At 42.3% G+C, this 23,045-nt stretch overlaps 1 protein-coding gene across 14 annotated transcripts in view; it reads left to right on the top strand.

Annotated features, from left to right (window-relative positions):
* Positions 1-23,045, top strand: part of LOC139448410 (diacylglycerol kinase delta-like) — a 176,421-nt gene that overhangs the window by 131,625 nt on the left and 21,751 nt on the right. For all 14 annotated transcript variants that reach the window (XM_071229954.1, XM_071229964.1, XM_071229952.1 and 11 more), the window contains 21 exons: positions 2,629-2,738; positions 6,434-6,559; positions 7,070-7,249; positions 7,921-8,003; positions 9,786-9,894; positions 10,515-10,654; positions 11,040-11,097; positions 12,110-12,204; positions 12,497-12,599; positions 12,956-13,027; positions 13,147-13,242; positions 13,858-13,945; positions 14,635-14,811; positions 15,385-15,552; positions 15,998-16,115; positions 16,814-17,083; positions 17,944-17,989; positions 19,035-19,148; positions 20,267-20,401; positions 21,110-21,249; positions 22,296-22,407. In XM_071229954.1, the coding sequence (XP_071086055.1) occupies positions 2,629-2,738; positions 6,434-6,559; positions 7,070-7,249; positions 7,921-8,003; positions 9,786-9,894; positions 10,515-10,654; positions 11,040-11,097; positions 12,110-12,204; positions 12,497-12,599; positions 12,956-13,027; positions 13,147-13,242; positions 13,858-13,945; positions 14,635-14,811; positions 15,385-15,552; positions 15,998-16,115; positions 16,814-17,083; positions 17,944-17,989; positions 19,035-19,148; positions 20,267-20,401; positions 21,110-21,249; positions 22,296-22,407 (2,540 nt within the window). The remainder of the gene's footprint in view (positions 1-2,628; positions 2,739-6,433; positions 6,560-7,069; positions 7,250-7,920; positions 8,004-9,785; positions 9,895-10,514; positions 10,655-11,039; positions 11,098-12,109; positions 12,205-12,496; positions 12,600-12,955; positions 13,028-13,146; positions 13,243-13,857; positions 13,946-14,634; positions 14,812-15,384; positions 15,553-15,997; positions 16,116-16,813; positions 17,084-17,943; positions 17,990-19,034; positions 19,149-20,266; positions 20,402-21,109; positions 21,250-22,295; positions 22,408-23,045) is intronic.

Raw genomic sequence — 23,045 nt, 5'->3', positions numbered from 1 at the left:
AACATGGTGAGTAACATGACAGTAGGGAATAACCTGGTGAGTAACATGACAGTAGGGAATAACATGGTGAGTAACATGACAGTAGGGAATAACATGGTGAGTAAAATGACAGTAGGGAATAACGTGGAGAGTAACATGACAGTAGGGAATAACATGGTGAGTAACATGACAGTAGGGAATAACATGGTGAGTAACATGACAGTAGGGAATAACCTGGTGAGTAACATGACAGTAGGGAATAACATGGTGAGTAACATGACAGTAGGGAATAACATGGAGAGTAACATGACAGTAGGGAATAACCTGGTGAGTAACATGACAGTAGGGAATAACATGGAGAGTAACATGACAGTAAGGAATAACCTGGTGAGTAAAATGACAGTAGGGAATAACCTGGTGAGTAACATGACAGTAGGGAATAACATGGTGAGTAACATGACAGTAGGGAATAACATGGTGAGTAACATGACAGTAGGGAATAACGTGGAGAGTAACATGACAGTAGGGAATTACATGCTAATAGGAATTATAATACAACTAAGGTAACATGACAATGCTTTTACAGACCATCTAACATGTCTCCCAAAGTTTGCAATCAATAAACGCTAACTGAAAATAACTCTGTGCACAGGAGACAAGATCCCTCCTTCTGTTGCCATCGATAAAGAAGACAAAATCAGTAGGGGGAAAAAAACAATCGGTTGTCACATTTAGAAAAAATCTGGGTGCTTCAATCAGCGCCAAACGACACTGTTGTTGCCTGCGTGATCCCATGTGCCTTGTTGGAGACAGCTATAAACGCAGTGCCATCGAACCCACTCACCGGCAGACTTACTATCTGCGTGTAGGTTTGACATTTACAGCAGATAGTTTCATCAGTGATGTCCAGGGAGCGAGCCTGTCGCTGGCTCAAGAAGTCAGACCACACAAAGGACACATAATCTGTGCAGGCCAGTCCAACTTGGCTTCAAATTACAAGGCGGTATTTATAGTCTGGCAGTGATTAGGGAGTGACAAGGAGTGTCTTGGAGCTGTCACAGAGAGCGTCTTCATGCCATTGCACAATGTGAACATGGGGTACTGGTTTACCTCAGAATCTTGAAACTACATTGTGTAAAATGGAAAAAATGATAGACTACTCAGATCAAATAAAAAATGAGTTCAAATTGACTGATGGTGAGGGTTCTCTTTACAGTGATTGCTGTTGGCTTTCATTGCAGCCCCTCTGAAGGTGGCATCACAAAAGCCTATGAGAAAATGTTGCAGATGATGTTTTTTCTTGTAATAGAAAGTGTATGTTTTATAAGATAAAAAAAAAATCTTTCCGTGTAATTACCTTTTTCTTGAATTTCTCACAAAAAACATGTTCTCTGTAATGCCAGGCTTTTTCTGTGATCCCAGAGCAGGTATACAATATAGCTTGGTGGTCAGTTAGGCTGAATTGAAATGTTGCATGATTGTCATGGAAGCAATATTGACTAGTTCTATTAGTTATTAATGTTGGGTAACGAATGCATGGATTTAGTTTCTAAAGGAAAATCCAGGTAAAATATAGAACTGGTGCAAGTATTTCCTGTATTTGATCAGAGATAGTGCTACAACATGATTTCAAACCTTAAAATACTCAGTATATTCAATATGAAGTATTGAGTAATCAGTATGCAATATTTCAGTAATCAGTATACAATATTTCAGTAATCTGTATGCAGTAATCAGTATGGAGTATTTCAGTAATCTGTATGCAATAATCAGTATGCAATATTTCAGTACTCTATGCAGTAATTAGTATGCAATATTTCAGTAATCAATATGCAGTATTTAGTATTCAATATGCAGTATTTAGTATATGGTATACACTATGCAGTATTAGATATGCAGTAACTGAGATCAATATGCAGTTCATCCATTCACAAGCTGCTTAATCTAGGATGATGAAATCCACCACAAAGGATTTTCAAAGCTGACTTTCAAAATGACACTCTGAAAACTAGTTGTTGCAAAGGAGCAAATAACATTTCATCTTCTGAGGATATTGTTTTGTTTACAAAGAATATGAGTTCCATTGTCATGTGGGGGAACAGTTGTTGACAGTTGTGGATGTGATCTCTTTGTTTCCACCGTCTATGGTAGAGGAAAGTCCTGCTATATAGCATCACGTGCTGCTGTTGCCGTGAGTCAGATGGTGACACCATGGCTGTGTCTGGTGTAATGTGAAGTTGGGGCTGGAGGTGCTGCTATGTCTGGTGTTGTGAAATAGTCGTCCCAAATGGACAGATTGATCTCAGACATTGTCCTTGGTTTTGTAAATGTTTACCATGTGCATTTGCTGAGAATCAAAGTTTTATTTGTGAAAACAGATATTAGAATGTTCTAACAAAAATACTTTTTCTTGGTCTGGATTAAGATTTGAAGAATCTTGATCAGCAGAAATATATTGAAATAGCAAATGATTTATGGGTTTTGATAACAAAATTCTTACAGTTTTGTTTGTTTGCTGTTTGTTGTTTATCGCCACACTCAGCAATATTCCAGCCATATGATGGCAGCCTTTAAATAATCAAGTCTTGACCAGACAGACAAGTGATTGACGTCATGAGCTTCGATCTTATGGTTACGTTTGTGTTTCAGTTTGTAAATTCAAGGCTCATAAGCGATGTGCAGTCCGTGCTCCGACAGACTGCAAGTGGACATCACTGTCATCCATCGGAAAAGACATCATCGAGGAGGAGGAGGAGGGAGTAAGTTGTTGTTTTTTAAAATAGTTTGTTCAAGAGAGTACTTCAAACAAATCAGTTTGCCTGGGTCTTACAGAAAATATGAACTGTTCACATAGACATGTTGGGGGTCCTTAGAAAACTGAAATAAAAACATATTTCCCGTCCTGCTTTCAGAGGAAAATCTTGTTATCTTGAAGCAGTGACTGGAAAATATTAACAACATTCACCAACTGAAGATGTTCTCATGGCCTAGCTTGTTTAGTTTTATTGTAGGCCAGTCAGGCCCAGCACAACATTCACACCAACGGAAGATGTTCTCACGGCCTAGCTTGTTTAGTTTTATTGTAGGCCAGTCAGGCCCAGCACAACATTCACACCAACTGATGATGTTCTCACGGCCTAGCATGTTTAGTTTTATTGTAGGCCAGTCAGGCCCAGCACAGTGATGGATTTAAGCTGGTTTGAAGATGGTATGAATGAAACATGTTTGAACTTAAGCCCTGAGTGACGGGAGATCCAAGGTTTAACATGGATTTACATTTCTGGGACTTCCGTAGACTAGCTCATTCTTGTACCAGACCCCAACAAGATTTTCATCTGGTCTCTCATCCCTTGTGTGTGTTATGGTACAGTTGGCCAAGTTCACATCCATTGTAAGAAATAAATGGGCATCCAGTCATCCACAACAAGACCATCAGGAATCAGCCTTAGTTAAACAGCAAGATTGATTTGTGGAAACAGTTTCTGAAGGTTTATTAACCAAATTGTGCTTGCTGATAATTACAAATTCATTGTTTTTGTCCTTTCTATGTAAATTCATTATTTTTGTCCTTTCTATGTAAGATCTGTGAAGATCCGGGGTAGAATAAGTCTTCAGCAACCCATACTTGCTGTAACAGGCGACTATGCTTGTCGTACAAGGCAACTAACGGGATTGGGTGGTCAGGCTCGCTGACTTGGTTGAAACATTTCATTGTATCCCAATCGAGTGGATCGATGCTCATGATGTCAATCACAGGATTGTCTGGTCCTGACTTGATTATTTACAGACTGCCGTCATATAGCTGGAATATTGCTGAGTGTGGCGTTAAACAACGAGCAAACAAACAAACCTTTCTTTGTAAAATATATTCAATACTATTATTCAAAGAGGGGTTTATTTCTTGAGGAGAACAATTCAAAATATGTTCATGCAGCTTTCATCCCTTACTCAGCAAAGGGCCAAAGAGGTACCTTATGTTGATGAGTAATGTTCTCTCGAAGTCCAGTAACTTTTAGTGGGAAAAGGCAGTACATATACCATTACTTCAGGCGAAGTACAATATATGGTTCATCTTATGGACCAACTTTTTGGCTTAGCCATTGCGACCTTAAGTACAGTGCTCAAATCAGTGTTCCTCTTGGGGCATGACCGTTCTTGAAGATCGGTCTTCGCAAGCCTGAGGGTGTTGTCCAACTTTACCCAGGGGGAGATTGATTCACTCCATCTACACCCAGCACGCACAATGAAGCCTATCACAGGATTGTTGCAAGAACTGCCCAATCAGGATATCCGCCATGGCTAGAGCATGCCAGGGTTGTCCACAAGGCTACAGCAGGTCAAATTTGCCCAGAAGCTAGACCACTGTCACTGGGCTAAGGGCCGGTTTGAAGCCGATTATCAGTGAGGTTTGGGGATGAAGCATTGTCCGGGGCAATTGAGAGACTGAAATACATCGGCTAAGTTTTGGGTTGCCCTGTGGGATATTTGCTGTGGCTATGATTAGTAGTTAGTGTTGTATGACGGTGCCTCGAGCTGGTTAGGTAGCTTAGAATTGTGGAATTGTTAAGCAAGCTCTTATTTGGTTTGGGATTTACTGTTTTCTGGAGGTGTGTGTAGTCAGGCAGATCTGACTTGAGGCTTGTCTTGTAGATTTAGTGGTGTTGCCTTTTCTAATGACTTCAGGCTGAAGGCCTATTTCCTGATGCAAGTCAATTAATGCTAAGGTGCTTTAGGGAAAGGGGACCAGGTAGGCAGTGAGATAATCACGTGTAACAAGTTACTCTGTATATATATGTTATGCCTACTTGATATTTATTTTGGTGCTGGACAATACATCCTTATGAATGAAGTTTGTTTTTATTTGTGAGATGGGGTTGAGGGATGGTGGGGAGGCTTGGTTTGGGGTTTGAAGGGGGTTCAGTTCAGTCAGTCCGTCAGTCAGTCCGTGTTCCGTGTCCATTTCGTCCGGAAACACAAATCTGTGAGTGTGTGTGAGTGTGTGTGTGTGAGTGTGTGTGTGTGAGTGTGTGTGTGTGTGTGTGTGTGTGTGTGTGTGTGTGTGTGTGTGTGTGAGTGTGTGTGTGAGTGTGAGTGTGAGTGTGTGTGTGAGTGTGTGTGTGTGTGTGTGTGTGTGTGTGAGTGAGTGAGTGAGTGAGTGAGTGTGAGTGTGTGTGTGTGTGTGAGAGTGAGTGAGTGAGTGAGTGAGTGAGTGAGTGAGTGAGTGAGTGTGTGTGTGAGTGAGTGAGTGAGTGAGTGAGTGAGTGAGTCTGTCTGTCTGTCTGTCTCTGTGAGTGAGTGAGTGAGTGAGTGAGTGAGTGAGTGAGTGAGTGTGTGTGTGTGTGTGTGTGTGTGTGTGTGTGTGTGTGTGTGTGTGTGTGTGTGTGTGTGAGTCTGTCTGTCTGTCTGTCTGTGTGAGAGTGTGTCTCTGTCTCTGTCTCTGAAGGGATTACATATGCATAGTGTATATGATTCTGACAGCATGCATGTTTGTAAGTGTGCCTGTGTTTGTGACTACATGTTTGTGTATGATTGCATGCTTGTGTATGATTGCGAGACTGTATAAGTAAGTTGTTGTGTGTATGTATATGTGTATGTAACCAATTTCATAACTTGACTTAAAACATTGTTGGTATATATCTTAATTTATCTTATTCGGATCATGACGTACATATGATTTTCTACTATTTCTACTTTCATGTAGGTCATACCTGATCAGATGTTATATTTTATTGTTTGTGTACGTGTTTTAGTATGAAGTGTATGTAACATGTGACACTACTTTTAACATTATTTTCTCTGTGAAATGATGTGTTTGGTCTGCAGTTTTTCCTTTGTAAATATGTTATTGTCCAAGATGGAAGGAAGGAGTGTTCTGTTGCTGTACGTCCTCATCTATTGTATTACTTCAAGCTTCCTGTGAACAATTCTCAAGTTTCTTGTCACATTTGTTTATATTTGAAAATGCAGTTTATTGATGATTAAATCAAATGGCTACACAGATGAAATATACTACTTAACATATGACTGGGACATTTCAATATATTGATTTGTGTCAGACTTGAAATCACTAAAAGTTGATTGCTCTTTGGTTTGGGTATAAAAATTATTCAGAGCAAAAAAAAAATTTATTTAAGACAGATGTGTCTCTAGTCAAAGGCTTCACTATTCAATGTGCAGAGTTCCTTCCCTTCACTATAACAGGATCCACTGGTGGTGGGTGTCAAATACTAAATCTGCCCTGATTATGACCCGTGGTCTGTCAGCACCACTCTTGTACTTGTGGGTTCACAAAGTTGGTCAACACCTAAGACCTGCTTCAATTTTGCCTTTCCCCACATTACACTGATATGCATTGATTAAAGTGAATATTGGGTAGCCATTTTCCTGACTCACGTGAAAGTGTTATGCTCTAGTAGAGAAGTATCTACATGGGCCATGTTTGCTTGTGTTTCAGATCTCATTACCACACCAGTGGCTGGAAGGCAACCTACCTGTCAGTGCTAAATGCAATGTCTGTGATAAAACCTGCGGCAGCGTTCTCCGTCTCCAAGACTGGCGCTGCCTCTGGTGTCGAGCTATGGTGAGTACACATCCATGGTCAGGGCTGCAGGTATACACTGTAGTTGCTGCTAAGTGGATTGTTGCATTGTAGGATGAACTGCATGTCTGTGTGTTGCCATCATGTGGCAACATGACTTATTCTCCTTTTCTAACCCCCCGTACCTTTTGATGATTTGGGAGTTTTATTTTTTATGTTTTCATGAAGTTTAACACTGAAAATGAGGTGAGGGGGAGTCAGGGGGTTGATATGTCATCTCCTGATTACTCTTGTTACTCTTTTGACCTTCAGTATTTTGCTCCACTTTCATTTATAAATTCAGGGCGGTCGGGTAGCCTAGTGGTTTAAGTGTTCGCTCTTCACGCCGAAGACCGGGGTTTGATTCCCAACATGGGTACAATGTATGAAACCCATTTCTGGTGTCCCCCGCTTTGATATTGCTGGATTATTGCTAAAAGCGGCGTAAGACCATACTCACTGACTATTTATTATTCTCTCAAAGATTCACTCATTTGGCAATATTGTTTTCAGGTGCATACGACATGTAAAGAACAATTCTATAGGAAATGCCCCCTTGGTCAATGCCGCTTGTCTGTGCTACCTCCCATCGCTATTAACAGCATTGACTCGGACGGCTACTGGGAGGCGACCCGACCCCCGGGGACCAGCCCGCTACTGGTGTACGTCAACACCAAAAGTGGGGACAATCAGGTACAGTACAGGTGGAACACACCCGTGAACATCCGGGGTAGAATAGGTCTTCAGCAACCCGTGCTTGCCGTAAAAGGTGACTATGCTTGTCGTAAAAGGCAACTAACGGGATTGGGTGGTCAGACTCGCTGACTTGGTTGATGCATGTCACCGATCCCAATTGGGTGGATCCATGTTCAGGATGTCAATCACTGGATTGTCTGGTCCAGACTCGATTATTTACAGACCGCCGTCATATAGCTGGAATATTGCTGAGTGCGGCGTAAAACACAAAACCAACCAACAGGTGGAACATGGAATTCAGTAGTACTTGTTGAATATTACAGTATGGGTGGAAAGTGACTGAAGAATGACAGTACTGGAGGCGACAGAAGCTGGAAGTAGAGTGGAATTATAATTTGAATTATACTGATTATAACCATAGACCCAGGTTATAGCCGACAGTTTAATGTTACTGTGTCATGCACCTTTGTCTGTTGGAAAATTTGCAAGATGTTGGTTGATTATGAATATTATCATGTGGATTAATGAATGTTATGTGGATTAATGAATTATATTGTGAATTCATGAATTATATCATGTGGATTAATGAGTGTTATGTGGATTAACTAATTGTATCGTGGATTAATGATTTATACCATGAGGATTAATGTCATGTATTTTGTTTTCAGGGAGTAAAATTTTTACGAAGATTTAAGCAGCTGTTGAATCCTGCTCAGGTGTTTGATCTCATGAATGGAGGCCCCTACCCAGGGTGAGTGGGACTTGGTCTCTCCCTCCCAAACCACAGACACTCTCCCTGTCGACATACTTGTAACCCACCTTCCATTCACTCTCTCTCTCATCTTGTTCACACCTTGTCCCCGCCATTGACAGACACTCTCACACCTTCTCTCTTTACCATCTCTTGATACTCTCTCTAAATATCTTCCGCTTTCACTGTGTAGAGGACCGTCTCCGTGGTCTAGTGGTAGAGCATCCGCCCGGAGAGCGGTAGGTCCGGGGTTCGATCCCCGACCGCGTGATACCAAAAGACATTAAAAGATGGTACTTGTTGTTACCCTGTATGGCGCTCGGCATTAAGGGGCTAAAACAAGGACTGGTCAGTATACTGTGTCTGAGTGGGGTATTCATGTTAAACTGCAACATGGTATCTCAGTGAGCTAGCACTAAAAATCGGCATCAGTCCGGACTAGTACAAGCAGCCACACACACACACGTACATGCACATCGCTATATAAGTGCAATAATATTGGATGCGACGTTAAACCCCATTTCACCTCACCTTCACTGTGTAGAGTTGCTTCCCTTGAGCTGCCAATAAAATGTGATTGTGAGTTCCAACCCCTACCCGCTGGGTTTGTGGACAGAAACATAGAATGAATGCAGGTATGAAATGGGAGTTTCTTGCACCAGTTCTCGCCATGAACAGCTCTAATTTTGCTGATGCAGCACAAAGGAATATTTATTAATTCCCTGTTATGGCTTTGTGTGAGTATAAAGGTAAATGGAACAAGGCTGTACAACCTAACTAACCAGAGAACTAATCTTATTTAGAAGATATATTTGTATTATATTATTCCATAGATACTTGACCCTCCCCCATTAAGCTGACATGATGTGCTGTAAATGAAATGCTGTCCAAAGCTGTGTTTTCACTCACTCACTCACTCACTCACTCACCACTCTCACTCACTCACCACTCTCACTCTCTCACTCACCACTCTCACTCACTCACTCACCACTCTCACTCACCACTCTCACTCACTCTCACTCACTCACTCACTCACTCACTCACCACTCTCACTCACTCACTCACTCACTCACCACACTCACTCACTCACCACTCTCACTCACTCACTCACTCACTCACCACTCTCACTCACCACTCTCACTCACTCTCACTCATCACTCACTCATTCACTCACCACTCTCACTCACTCACCACTCTCACTCACTCACTCACTCACTCACCACTCTCACTCACTCACTCACTCACTAACTTACTCACTCACCACTCTCACTCACTCACTCACTCACTCACCACTCTCACTCACACACTCACCACTCTCACTCACCACTCTCACTCACTCTCACTCACTCACTCACTCACTCACTCACTCACTCACCATTCTCACTCACTCACCTACTCACTCACCACACTCACTCACTCACTCACTCACTCACTCACTCACTCACCACTCTCACTCACTCACTCACTCACTCACCACTCTCACTCACCACTCTCACTCACTCTCACTCACCACTCACTCATTCACTCACCACTCTCACTCACTCACCACTCTCACTCACTCACTCACTCACCACTCTCACTCACTCACTCACTCACTAACTTACTCACTCACCACTCTCACTCACTCACTCATTCACTCACTCACCACTCTCACTCACTCACTCACTCACTCACTCACTCACCCACTCACCCAACCACTCACTCACTCACTCACTCACCACTCTCACTCACTCACCACTCTCACTCACTCACTCACTCACTCTTTCTTGTCTTTTGTTTCAGGCTACGATTATTCCAAAAATTTGATTCCTTCCGTATTCTCATCTGTGGGGGCGATGGCAGTATTGGATGGGTGCTTTCTGAGATTGACAAACTAGATCTACATCGACAGGTGGGCTTTGTTACTTACAGTCATACTCAAGGAGATTTTAAATCATGAATTGAGATTGATTATTCAGGAACAAGGATATTTAAAATGAAGGATATTTACATTAAGAATATTTGCAAGGAGGAGTATTTAATAGTATATTCAAGAGTGATGAATATGTGATAGTATGTTTCAGAGAGGGGAATGTTTAATAGTGTGTGTGAGAATGAGGAATATTTGATAGTATAATTGAGAGTGTGGAATTTTTAATAGTATATTTGAGATTGAGGAATATTTGAAACTGTTTGAGAGTGAGGAATATTTAATAGTGTGTTTCAGAGTGAGGAATATTTAATAGTGTGTTTCAGAGTGAGGAATATTTAATAGTATGTTTCAGAGTGAGGAATATTTAATAGTGTTTCAGATTGAAGTACATTTGATAGTATGTTTCAGCTTTAGGAATATTTGTAGGGGACTGATAATGCTACGAAGGTTACTGTGCTGTGATAGTTAATTCATGTCAACTATATAGACTGAAATGATGATAATTATGTAGAACTTCAGTATTCATAATAACAATCTGATCTTTAAATTCATGCTTGGCTAAATGATAGTTTTGTGACATTGTGATTGTAATGTTTCAGTGCCAAATAGGGGTGCTACCATTCGGGACGGGGAATGACTTGGCGCGGGTCCTAGGGTGGGGGGCAGCGTTCGACGACGACACACAACTTCCAGCTGCACTGGAGAAACTGGAGCATGCTCAGATCAAAATGTTGGATCGGTGAGTAGCAGTTGCCATGGTTACACGACTTGATTGCTATTCTCAAAGAATCATGCGAATTCCGGAGTCTAGGGTCCAACCACTCCATGCTTTTTATTAAAGCCAACCAAATTTGTTAGGTAATGTATGACTTCGCTGTGTGACGTCATACCCCGATGGTGTTAATTGTTGCTCATCCTGTCGACCACTGGTTTGCCTATTCAGACCTAACGATGTTGAATATTTGGAGTCCGTGATGTAGCTGTAGCATTGGCGAAAAGAGTGTAAATCATGGTGGAATTGTGTAGACAATGTGTGACCAGATAGTGAGGCCAGCAGTCTCACAAGGACACAACTGGAAATATATGGGTTAACATAAACTTGAACAGTACCACAATTGTTTCAGCTGGAGTATATGGACGTACGAGGGCACCATGCCGCCTCCTAGAAAACTGTCTCAACAGGTGAGCATACACACAGTCAGACATACACGCAGTCGGACATACACGTAGTCGGACATACACGCAGATGGACATACACGTGGTCGGACATACACGTAGTCAGACATACACGCAGATGGACATACACGCAGTCGGACATACACGCAGTCGGACATACACACAGTCGGACATACACACAGTCGGACATACACACAGTCGGACATACACGCAGTCGGACATACACACAGTCAGACATACACACAGTCGGACATACACGCAGTCGGACATACAGTCGGACATACATGCAGTCAGACATACACACTGTCGGACATACACGCGGTCGGACATACACACTGTCGGACATACACACAGTCGGACATACACACAGTCAGACATACACACAGTCGGACATACACGTAGTCGGACATACACACAGTCGGACATACACACTGTCGGACATACACACAGTCAGACATACACACAGTCGGACATACACGCAGTCGGACATACAGTCGGACATACACACAGTCAGACATACACACTGTCGGACATACACGCGGTCGGATATATACACAGTAAGACATACACGCAGATGGACATACACGCAGATGGACATACACGCAGTCGGACATACACACAGTCAGACATACACACAGTTAGACATACACAATTTCTTTTTAAATTGTATAATTAAGAGCTTCCAACCTGACAATATCTGTTACCTTGCCTACATAGATATGCTGTTGTCCTCTGTTCATCCGCTATAAAGTCTACCTACAGTAACCCTTCCATGCGACCCATCATGATTGGTCCATTGCATGTACTCAGCCAATCAAATGTAATGGTGCCGTTAATGAGATGCCTTGGCTGATGGAACATTTGCTATCATCCGACACTACCCCAGAATATTTACTTTTTGCATGTCCCACATATTTGTCTGGATAGCCCAAACGTTTGGTTGCCAGCAGGCTAGGCCCACATTGCAGCAGGGTTGAGTTGAGTGTTTGAGTCATGGTGTCTCTGTCTCCCCATACAGACTGATCCCATCTCCCAGTATGAGGACTCCGTCGCTGCCCATCTGTCCAAAATACTTCATTCCGAAGATCATCAGGTTGTGATATCCTCTGCCAAGTGAGTACCTCTCTCAAACTCCTTCAACATTGTTTGTTTGTTTGTTTATTGTTTATTGCAATATTCCAGCTACATGACGCGGGCTGTGAATAATCAAATCTGGACCAGACAAACTTTTGATGGACATCATGAGCATTGATCCACTCATTTGGGATGCGATGACATGCATCAACCAAGTCAGTGTATAATAGATTTATTGACCTAAAATGGTTAAATGTAATCTACATTGTGAAATAGATTAGGATGTCTTTCATTTTCCAATTAAAGTAAGAGAATATTGTCTTTGTTTCAGAGTTTTATGTGAAACTGTCAAAGATTTTGTAGCCAAAGTGGGAGATTCTCATGAGGAGGAGCCTGAGAAGGAAGAGCCCGAGGGAGAGTCTATTGCCATGAAGGTACGGATCTGATCACGACAACAATCACGACGATGATGACCCGCGACACCATGCTCGTCATTGAAAATCTAGTGGTTAAGTTTCGTAATCTGAGCAATTATGTGTCATTCCTGAATGGGGACAACTGTTCCTCATGCTGTCGACCACTGGATTATTGTTATTATTTACTGTTATGGTTCTGCCTACACCTGATTCTTGTATGCCTACTTCTCCAATCTTGTCAAGATTTATGAGACATCTCCATGGTCAAAGGGACCTAACTCATGTGTGTCCATTATGGTCAAAGGGAGATAACTTGCTTTGTTGTATTGCTATCAAAGTAGAAATGTTTTCCAGTTGTTGTCTATTTGTTACAGTGTGCTGTGTTAAATGAGAAACTAGAAGGGTTGTTGAAGACTCTCAACCATGAATCGAAGGCCTCAACAGAGGTATGTACACATGTGGACAGAACGAGAAGCAATCATTTGATTCTGATAAATATTCAGTGGTATTGAAAGTGGTGAAGATGTTACAATATTCTCTCCCTGATCCCTGGGTTACATTACAGGAGCCGGAGGAGGAGATTGTGGAGGAGCCTGTGATTGGCTCCCCGGAGAGAGACATAGTCCCAGGGGAGATAACTGGCCCCATCAAAGTCAGATCTGTGAGTTGTTTTTTTGTTTTTTTGTTTGTTGTTTGACGCCGCACTCAGCAATATTCCAGCTATATGACAGCGGTCTGTACATAATCGAGTCTAGACCAGACAATCCAGTGATTGACATCATGAGCATCGATCCACGCAATTGGGATACGATGACATGCATCAACCAAGTCAGCGAGCGTGACCACCCGATCCCGTTAGTCGCATATTACGACAAGCATAGTCTCCTCTACTGACAAGCATTTGTTGCGGAAGACCTATTGTAACCCGGATCTTCACGGGTAGATCTGTTTGTCAAACTACTGTTGTTCGGTCACAATTGGTAGTCAGGGGGAGGATGGGGAGGGATTGAATGACTAATTTATTGTTATATACATGTATTTCTAAGGTGGCACAAGGGATGTATTACATGATGTAAAGTGCTGAGTGCCCCAAATGTTGAGTCCGAACTTGTCTCCTGGCATCATTGCCAGGAGAATGTAGTGTTGTTATGTGGACTGTTATTAGCTGAGCTTGCTGGACTGAACAGAATGTTACTAGACTTGGGCTTCAGACTATTGGCGAAAGTTGCCGACTGTGCAGGGATGTGTTACATGGTGTTCCTGTGTGTTTCGTCAGGCTATATTCCGACCCCGAGATGCCTTGATGTCACGAGCCAACAGCTTGAAGAAAGCGGTGCGGCAGATCATAGAACACACAGAAAAAGGTAGGATCATTTCTTTTGACACAGGTTGTCATAGTAGTGCAGCAATAGCATCTTTACTGTGGCACTCCGATACTCCGGCACTCCGATACTCTGGCACTCCGATACTCCAATACCACACTGTGTGAAGACATGACAAACCTTCCATAGGAGGTCTCGCCAGGTGAACTTTTTGATCAGTCAATCTATGTTGAGGCTGCTACATTCTTGGAACAAGCAGGTTAAGCATTCAGAGCTGCAACTTTGATATCTGTATCTTAAAACTATCACGACCTAGTAGTTCTGAATGGAAAATAATAATGACAATGCTGTATATTTTGTGGATATCTTATACACCCTGTACTAACTGCAGTGGCAACTTCACAGCAAAGGGTGTGTGACTGGGGGAATCTTGCTCTGGGTGGTTTGTACAAAGGATCTTAGCACTAAGGTGATCGTAACTCCCATTACTTTCACATAGGCTTGCAGTCATTGTGGTGCTAAGGTTCTTTTGTGCCATGACATATTGTTTGTTCGAAATTTCGGAATATAAGAAGCTGAATCGTTTTAGAAAGCTGACCTGTGATTGGCTCAAGATTTCACACATCCTTCATTTAGCTTGGACAAGTATCACTCAGGCTTCCTTTAGGGTTTGGTGACCAGTGAGTCCAGGTCGATGATCAGCGACAGTGATTCAGCCCTTTCCATTGCAGCTGTTGATGAACAAAATGAGCAGACGCGGCAGATGATGCTTGAAACAGGGGCTGATAATCGGGACGTAGAGAACGCTGGCATGACAGACGGGACGACGTCTCGGTCGGCTCCAAGCTTCTCAATATTCACGATGGAGCCACCGCCTCCTCCTCCTCCACCGGCTCCAATTTGGATGGGTGAGTGCTCTTTGTTTAGGAGATTTACTGTTTTGGAATATATGCCAAGCTTTGCAATGAGGTTGAAAAAAATCAACATTGCAATCCAGTTTGTATTTGTTTACAGGCTGTTACTGGATCAATACTACATAGCCAGTCAGAGACTGTCGTCACGGGCCCCGTGTCTTGTAAACTTTCTTTGGCCGAGTTAGCTTTGATAATATCTGTCAGTACATTAACACTTAGATTACGGACTATAGTCACTGACTTACGAAGACAAAATTGCTTGTGGCATGTGAATCTGAAATATATCAAAATCGAAAAACATTTATGAACCTATCTAGGCCTTAACTATAGCCAATCTTATCATTAAAACGGTTTAAGACATCAAGAAAACATGAAGTCATATGGTCATGAATAAGAATGTGTAGTTATTTTTAGTTGTCAGTATATTTAGCTCCATGACTAAGATTGTGCCTATTTTGTGTCAGATCGATCCTGCTCTCTGAGAGATGAGGAACATGTGTACAGTTACTTTTAGCTGTCAGTATACTTTGCTCCCTATATACAATGCTGGTGACCTTTCTGTGTCAGATGGGTCTCGCTCTCCTAGAGGTTCGTCATCACGTAGGATCAGCAGTATGAGTACATTCAACCGCTCTGCCAGTGTGGGCTCTAACCTCTGCACCAACAGGGACACCCTGCATGTGCCCCCCACGCCCGGACTGCCCACATTCGACCATCACCACATGATGCTGCCTGGTGAGTCAGTGGCCATCTTGGTCTGCACATTAAGTAATGTGGATGTTTAGCCTTTGGAAATAAATATTTGACCTTGTGGATGATTTGGATAAATTATTCTTGTAACTACACTAATTCTTATTGACTGTAATTGAAGTAACTATTTTTTTATGTTTGTACAAATAGAAACTTATTTGTAGTCTTCTCATTTCACAAAGTTTAACACTTCTTGCTAGAACAAATTCTGCTGCCAAGTGACACAGAAATATACACATGTTTGTGTAAACTGTGGCTCTTGATGTATTTTTTTACAAATTATCTTATGGAAAATATATCTTTGGTATTGATAAGGATGAAGAGGGTACAAAGTGAAATTATAGTAAATTCAAAATGTACGAAGAAAATAAATCAAAGGTCAAGGAATAATAATGGAAATTCAAAATGGCTGCCTTGTCGTCTGCTCCAGGGATGAGCAGCAGTCTGGCCAAGACTCTGGGTGGAGGCAGCTTCATCAGCAAGGTGCTTCTCGCCAATGCCGATGCCCTCTGTGCAGCAGCATCACCGCTATTAGAAGAAGATATTCCGTAAGATTTGTGATGACATCTTGTGTATGATTTAGGGCTGGGACGAGTCCAAATTTACTACCCGGGTAACCACCCCCTATTACCCGACCCTATCTGGGTACCCACTGTAGGTCTCAATAGATTCAAAATGTCTGATTTGGAATTTCTTTTACCACAGCACTTGCAAAACGTATTTAGATTTAGATACATGTATTAAATGATCTGGTTATGTATACACTGAAGTTATTCAACCATATGAAAAGTCAGAAGGAATGGGTGCATAGTCAGAAAGAAATGCGAACATTAGTGACTTGTACTGTAACCATAGAGCTCTATATCATTAAACTATATATCACATGACTAACCACGGGTCTGGGTAGTCCTGTGGGTACCCGGGTCCTACTCAGTACCCACCCGACCCGGGTACCCGAGTTACCCGTTCCAGCCCTAGTGTGATTGTTAGAATGTGGCCTTTGATATCCAAAAAAGGGCACTTAGACTATTACATCTCCAATAATCTACCATAGTCAAACAATTGTCACAAGATTGCTATGTGGAACGATGTGGCCCATTTTCCAAAATTGTGACTTTGTTGAATTTGAAAAGGAATTAAGATAAATTTGGGCGAGAAATTGTATTTATTTTCAGGTGTTATTACAAATGTTCTTTTCGACTAACTTTTTTGGTGAAATGTTTATTTATGGTTGTGTGTCTTCCAGAGAGCTGTACACAGAGAGATGTGTCATGAACAACTACTTCGGTATTGGCCTCGACGCCAAGATCAATCTAGAGTTCCAGATGAAGCGTGATGAGCATCCCGAGAAGTGTAGGAGTAGGACGAAGAATCTGATGTGGTACGGAGTCCTGGCCAGCAAGGAGATACTGCATCGCACCTTCAAGAACCTGGACCAGAGAGTCCTCCTGGAGTGTGATGGACAGAGAATTCCCCTGCCTAGTCTTAAGGGGATCGTCATTCTAAACATTCCAAGGTTAGTTGATGGAAAGTAGTTTCAGTCACGATGACACCAGGATGATGGGACGTGTCCCTCAAACTGGGACAAAAAGAAGAAACATTAGGCTGAACTGTTAAATGACTCAGCGCAAATGTCGCTTGTTTGGGCGCGGATGTCAGTTGTTTGGGCACAGATGTCGGTTGTTTGGGCACAAATGTTGATTGTTTGGCCACAAATGTTGATTGTTTGGGCACAATTGTCAGTTCTTTTGGCACAATTGTCAGTTCTTTTGGCACACTTGACGATTGTTTGGGGACAAAAGTCATTAGATTGAGGCATCTGTTGATTGTTTGGCCACAATTGTTGATTGATTGGAAATTATTGCTGATTACTAGTCATTTTTAGTCTACTGGCCATTATAATGATAACTTATAGCAAGACCCTTGAAAAGGTCAAATTTCTACTAGTCCTTATGATACCTAAACTATTGGGCTATTTGGAATGGAATACAGGACAAGTTCCAATTTCTAACACTGTATTGGAGAAAAAGTCTGTTTGATGGGGTGCCTGCTGATTGACTGGGCATTAGTGCTTATTGAGTTGGTATGAGTGCTGATTGATCGGACAGAATTGGTGATCGTTTGCAGATCCTTGCTCATGCTGTCAACCACTGGTTTGTTCAGACATCGTGATACAGCTGTCAAACTGCTTACTGCGGCCAGCAACGCCTTCACTGTTAGAATACTATCAAGAAAGCCATCGGTGGGGGAAGGAGCATCTATCTTTTCATTCACTTGTTATTGCTGTGAGAATGGTTTGCTGATTGTGATAGTTCTAGTTATTATTTGGTTGTTCTCTTACTCTACCTGTCTATACTGTTTTCTGTCTATTTTCAGTTATGGTGGAGGGGCAAATTTCTGGGGTGGTACCAAAGAAGATACAGTAAGACTACTTCCCATTATTGTACATGTTGTCCAAGATACTAAAAACACATTTGATTTATGATGTACTATTTACCCCTGGCCGCGTCATACCAAAAGACGTGAAAAGATGGTGCTTGTTGTTACCCTGTCTGGCGCTCGCCATTAAGGGGCTAAAACCAGGACTGGTCGGCTCAGAGGCAGTATACTGTGTCTGAGTGGGGTATTCATGTTAAACTGCGGCATGGTATCTCAGTGTGCTAGCACTATAAATCGGCATCAGTCTGGACTAGTACAAGCGGCCACACACCTGGGCATACATGTTGCTATATAAGTGCAATAATCTTGGATTTCACCTCACCTCACCTCACCTCACATCACTAATGATTTTACAAGTTCTATATCATAGTTGGTCTCAATCTCTTTATATCTAACCTTTACTCAGAATCGATACCTCACTCTATCAAGATCTGACAAACTCTCAATAGGCTAAATCATGGGAACATGGACTGCCCAATCAAATTGAAGGATGTGTGAGGGTTTGAGCCAAGCAAATGTCAAATTTCATAACTATGTAGCGTCATTACTTTACAATGTTGATTAGAAAGTGAATATTTAAACAAAAGAAAACAAACTTTTCTCCAGGCTCCTTTTGGATGCAGATGGTATTACACTCAGACAAGACCGGATTTATATGTTATCCACAGCATATATAGCACAGACTCTATTTTGCTCCATTTCGAACTGCCCATTTACATTCATTTACATGATACAGAAGTCAGATTTGAAATGCTTGACTTGCACGAACTGAGAATTTATGAGCCACTACACTGACAAGGCAGAATACTTCCCCTGCAGTGTGAATAAGATGGTCCAGATGTGCTTAGTATGAATAATACTTGGTTGACCAACAAGAGAAACAACTGGTCTATTGTTGTTTTATTGCTGTTCTTTAGCTGTTCCATTGCTGTAGAAGGCTCTAAAGTTTCCCTGCTTGTGTGTTATGAAGGTGGTCATGTTGTTCTCATGTATATTCTTGAGACCAGATATCATTAATACTCTTCCAGAATTTCACTGCGCCAAGTTTCGATGACAAGATTCTGGAAGTGGTAGCTGTGTTCGGAGGAGTGCAGATGGCGGTGTCAAGGGTCATCGACATTCAGCATCATCGAATCTGTCAGGTGAGTAATATTGGGGGAGATAGGGATTCGGTATCTTTACATCTTTTTGAGTATCATATCTGTAGGACCTGTGAAGATCCAGGTAGATTAGGTCTTCAGCAACCCATGCTTGCCGTAAGAGGTGACTAACGGGATCGGGTGGTCAGGCTTGCTGACTTTGTTGATATATGTCATCGTCTCCCAATTATGTAGATCAATGCTCATGATGTCAATCACTAGATTGCCTGGTCCAGACTTGATGATTTACAGACCGCCGTCATATAGCTTTAATATTGCTTAGTGCGGCGTTAAACAACAAAGAAAGAAAGCAAGAAACTAACCATCTTCCAGAGGCAAGAGAGTTAACTGACTATAAAAGTCCAGTTTCCGCCCTTGCCGAACTAGGCTGGTATTATGGAGTTACATTTTGGCTGGACCTACGAGTCTATGCATAGTCCAATCAAAATCGCGCACCGAAATTGAAATCCGGTTTGTAAACTGTCGTTTGCAGATTTCGGTCGATTGCAGGATTTGCAAAGCATGTGCACCACCAACTCGTTGTCAGCAGATATTTTCAAAATCTTCTCATGTTTTTAATCAAGGTGCTCACATGATTTGATGCATTTCGCGATGTAAGACACGTTTAATCACAATATAGATATTGATTATCGATCAGATCGTCCTGATCGCAACCATTTTGTGTGAAGCAAAAGCAAGTGATACGAGAGGTGGAATCTGATTGGTTCTTAGGAGATGCTTAGAAGGGACAATAGCCACTGGTGGTGCTACGATCGAGCCCAGTAATTCCAGCCTATTTCGGCAAGGGTGGAAACTGGACTTTTAAAGTCAGTTAACTCTCTTGCCTCGGGAACATGGAAACAAACAAACAAACAAACAAACAGACACAGGTGGAGGTACTGGTGCACAACAAAACAGGGTAAGGGTGGCATGTGGGATCATTGATGTTAAAATGGTGTTTTAGCTTATGTAGCCGACTGAAGTTGGTGGTGGTGGATTGCGACGTGTTTTAGAAGCTGTAGTATCAGTGAAGGCAGAGTTGACTTATGGAATAGGAAGCTGGAGATGCTTGTGAACTGTCCAAGGCTTGTCAGTAGGTACAGTGGGTGTTGATGTTGCAGTGTCGGACTGTGAAGATCACCATCCTGGGGGACGAGGGGGTACCTGTGCAGGTGGATGGGGAGGCGTGGACCCAACCCCCGGGCTTCATCCGCATCGTGCACAAGAACCGCGCACAGATGCTCACCAGAGACAGGGTGAGTTGGGGGAGCAGCCAGCATGGGGATTTAAGAAATAAAACATGTCTCGGCATGTCGATCATATCATGGTTACACCAAGAATTGTTTTCACTCTCGCGATGTAACTAATAAATCTGTTTTAACAATTTGGAAGGGCTTATAAATGTGGTGCTGTGGAAGAAAACTGAGTTCAATCCTCATATGCGTACAATGTGTGCAGCCCTTTCTGTCAATTTGCTAGAATATTGCTGAATGCAGTGTGATCGCTTAGTCTCATTCTTTTTCAAAGACCCGTGAAGATCCAGGTTAGAACAGGTCTTCAGCAACCCATGCTTGCCGTAAAAGGTGACTATGCTTGTCGTACGGGGCGACTAATGGGATCGGGTAGTCAGGCTCGCTAACATGGTTGATGCATGTCATCGATCCCAATTGAGTGGATCAATACTCATGATATCAATCACAGGATTTTCTGGTCCAGACTTGATTATTTATACACTGCAGTCATATAGCTGGAATATTTCTGAGTTGGGCGTTAAGCATCAAATAAACAAACAAACATAATATCAATCACTGGATTGTCTGGTCCAGACTATTATTTACAGCCCGCCGTCATGTAGCTTGAATATTGCTGAGTGCGGAGTTAAACAAAAAACAAACAAAACTTTTGTAAAATTTGAAGTTTCTTTCTGGTTTAAAAGTTGAGTTCAATTCGTATTTGTCTTTCAGACTTTCGAGAATGTGTTAAAATCGTGGTCCGAGAAGCAGAAGACGGATCGATCAGTCAGTCCACAACCAGCACCCTTGTCGGAAGACGAGGCTCACATATTACTGAATTTCGTGGAGGCAGCAGCATCGCTCATTCGATGGTGAGAAGTTAGGGCTGAAACAATATGTTTGTCATAATATCACAATACCTTCTTAGCTCAGCTGGGGGCACGGGTGGCCCTGTCGTCTAAGGTGCCGCAATTCGCTGTGCAGAGTTGCGTCCCTTGGGCACGCCAGAAAATTATGATTGTGGGTTCGAATCCCGGTTCGCTCCCATTATCTTTCTAGGTTCGTCAGCACCATACCCGTGCTCGTGGGTTTCACCGAAGTGGTAAATGTCTGAGACCTGCATCACTTCGGGCTTTCCTCCCTCATTAAGCTGACACGCCGTGATATAACTGTAATACTGTTAAAAGCGGCGTTAAATCCAACTCACTCACTCACTCTTAGCTCAGCTCACTGACAGTCACATTGACTTGTGTTATGTGGCCTTGCTAGTAGTCTGTCTGTCAGCTGTCAACATATCTGAATCCACCTATTGCTTGTTGAGAGGGGCTCTATTGGACTGGTGGTGGCGGTTAATGATTTGATTGATTGCATGTCATCGTTCACTGACAGCACGACACAGTGCTCATATTATCAACCAACGGTTTGCGTATTTCAGTCCGGATTATTTAGAAGCCACTGTGATATAGCTGGAATAGTGCTGGTTGCCAGGTTCAACACCAGACAAACGTAAACACAACATGTTTTCACCTCAACGGGAAAGTACTAATCATGGACACTTGGTGGTCAAGTTTGTTTGTTGTTTAAAGCTGCACTCAGCAATATTCCAGCTTTATGGCGGCTGCCTGTAAATAATCTAGTCTGGGCCAGACAATCCAGTGATTGACATCATGAGCATCGATCTAGGTTGATATGATACAAACAAGCATCAACGAAGTCGGCACCACCTGATCCCGTTAGTCGCGTCTTGCGGCAAGTATGGGTTCCTGAAGAGCCAATTCTAACCCAGATCAGTGGACAGGTCGAGACACTTGTTAGCTTAACAAGGCTCTTCAGTAAATATAGTAAAGAGTCTCAAGGGAAATGTTAAAATAGCCATGTTATATTTTCTGTTATAAAAGAGGTTCTTTTCTTCTTTCAGTGTGAAAGTAGCTGCCCGAAGTCATAGTACAATAGAACAAGAGTTATTTCCCCTTGCTCAACAAGCCTCTTCCTGTCTGGATCGTCTGTACCCATCAGGAAAACTTCCTGAGGTGATTATTTGTTTTTTTCTGTATCAGAGCAATAGCTGGAAATAGGTTTGGAGAGTTTTGGAAGAGCTGTGAATAAAACCTTTGGGTTGAAATATCCATTTTGTGTTTTGCATAATTTTCACAAATTAATTTACTGATCACAATTAATTACCTTTGTCTGACAGGACCAAGAGTTATCTTGGACACTCACTTCACTCACAATCAGTATCATAATGGCGAGTTATTTGCGCACAAATCCAAATGTCACCTATTTTCAAGGTGTATAAAATACTTCTTGACTTGTAAACATCCACCTTAAAACTCAATTGGGAATGGAGAGTCATCAAAGCAGCCAATGAGAAAGGATGATACAATCCTTGTGTGTCCTTGTCTCTTATCTCTCCCAATACTCACACACACACACACACAGAGACATATCCACACACACAGAGACATATCCACACACACATATCCACACACTCACACACACACACACACACACACACAGACATACCCCCCCTCCACACACATATATGCACATTCACTAACACACACACAGAGACATATCCACACACACATATACACACACTCACACACACAGAGACATACCCCCCCTCCACACACATATACGCACATTCACTAACACACACACACACAGA

Source organism: Haliotis cracherodii, unplaced genomic scaffold, assembly GCF_022045235.1.
Source record: "Haliotis cracherodii isolate W230 unplaced genomic scaffold, xgHalCrac1.p SCAF_7, whole genome shotgun sequence".
Taxonomy (NCBI): domain Eukaryota; kingdom Metazoa; phylum Mollusca; class Gastropoda; order Lepetellida; family Haliotidae; genus Haliotis; species Haliotis cracherodii.
The sequence above is the reverse complement of the archived record's forward strand: the minus strand, read 5'-3'. Positions and strand labels throughout refer to the sequence as shown.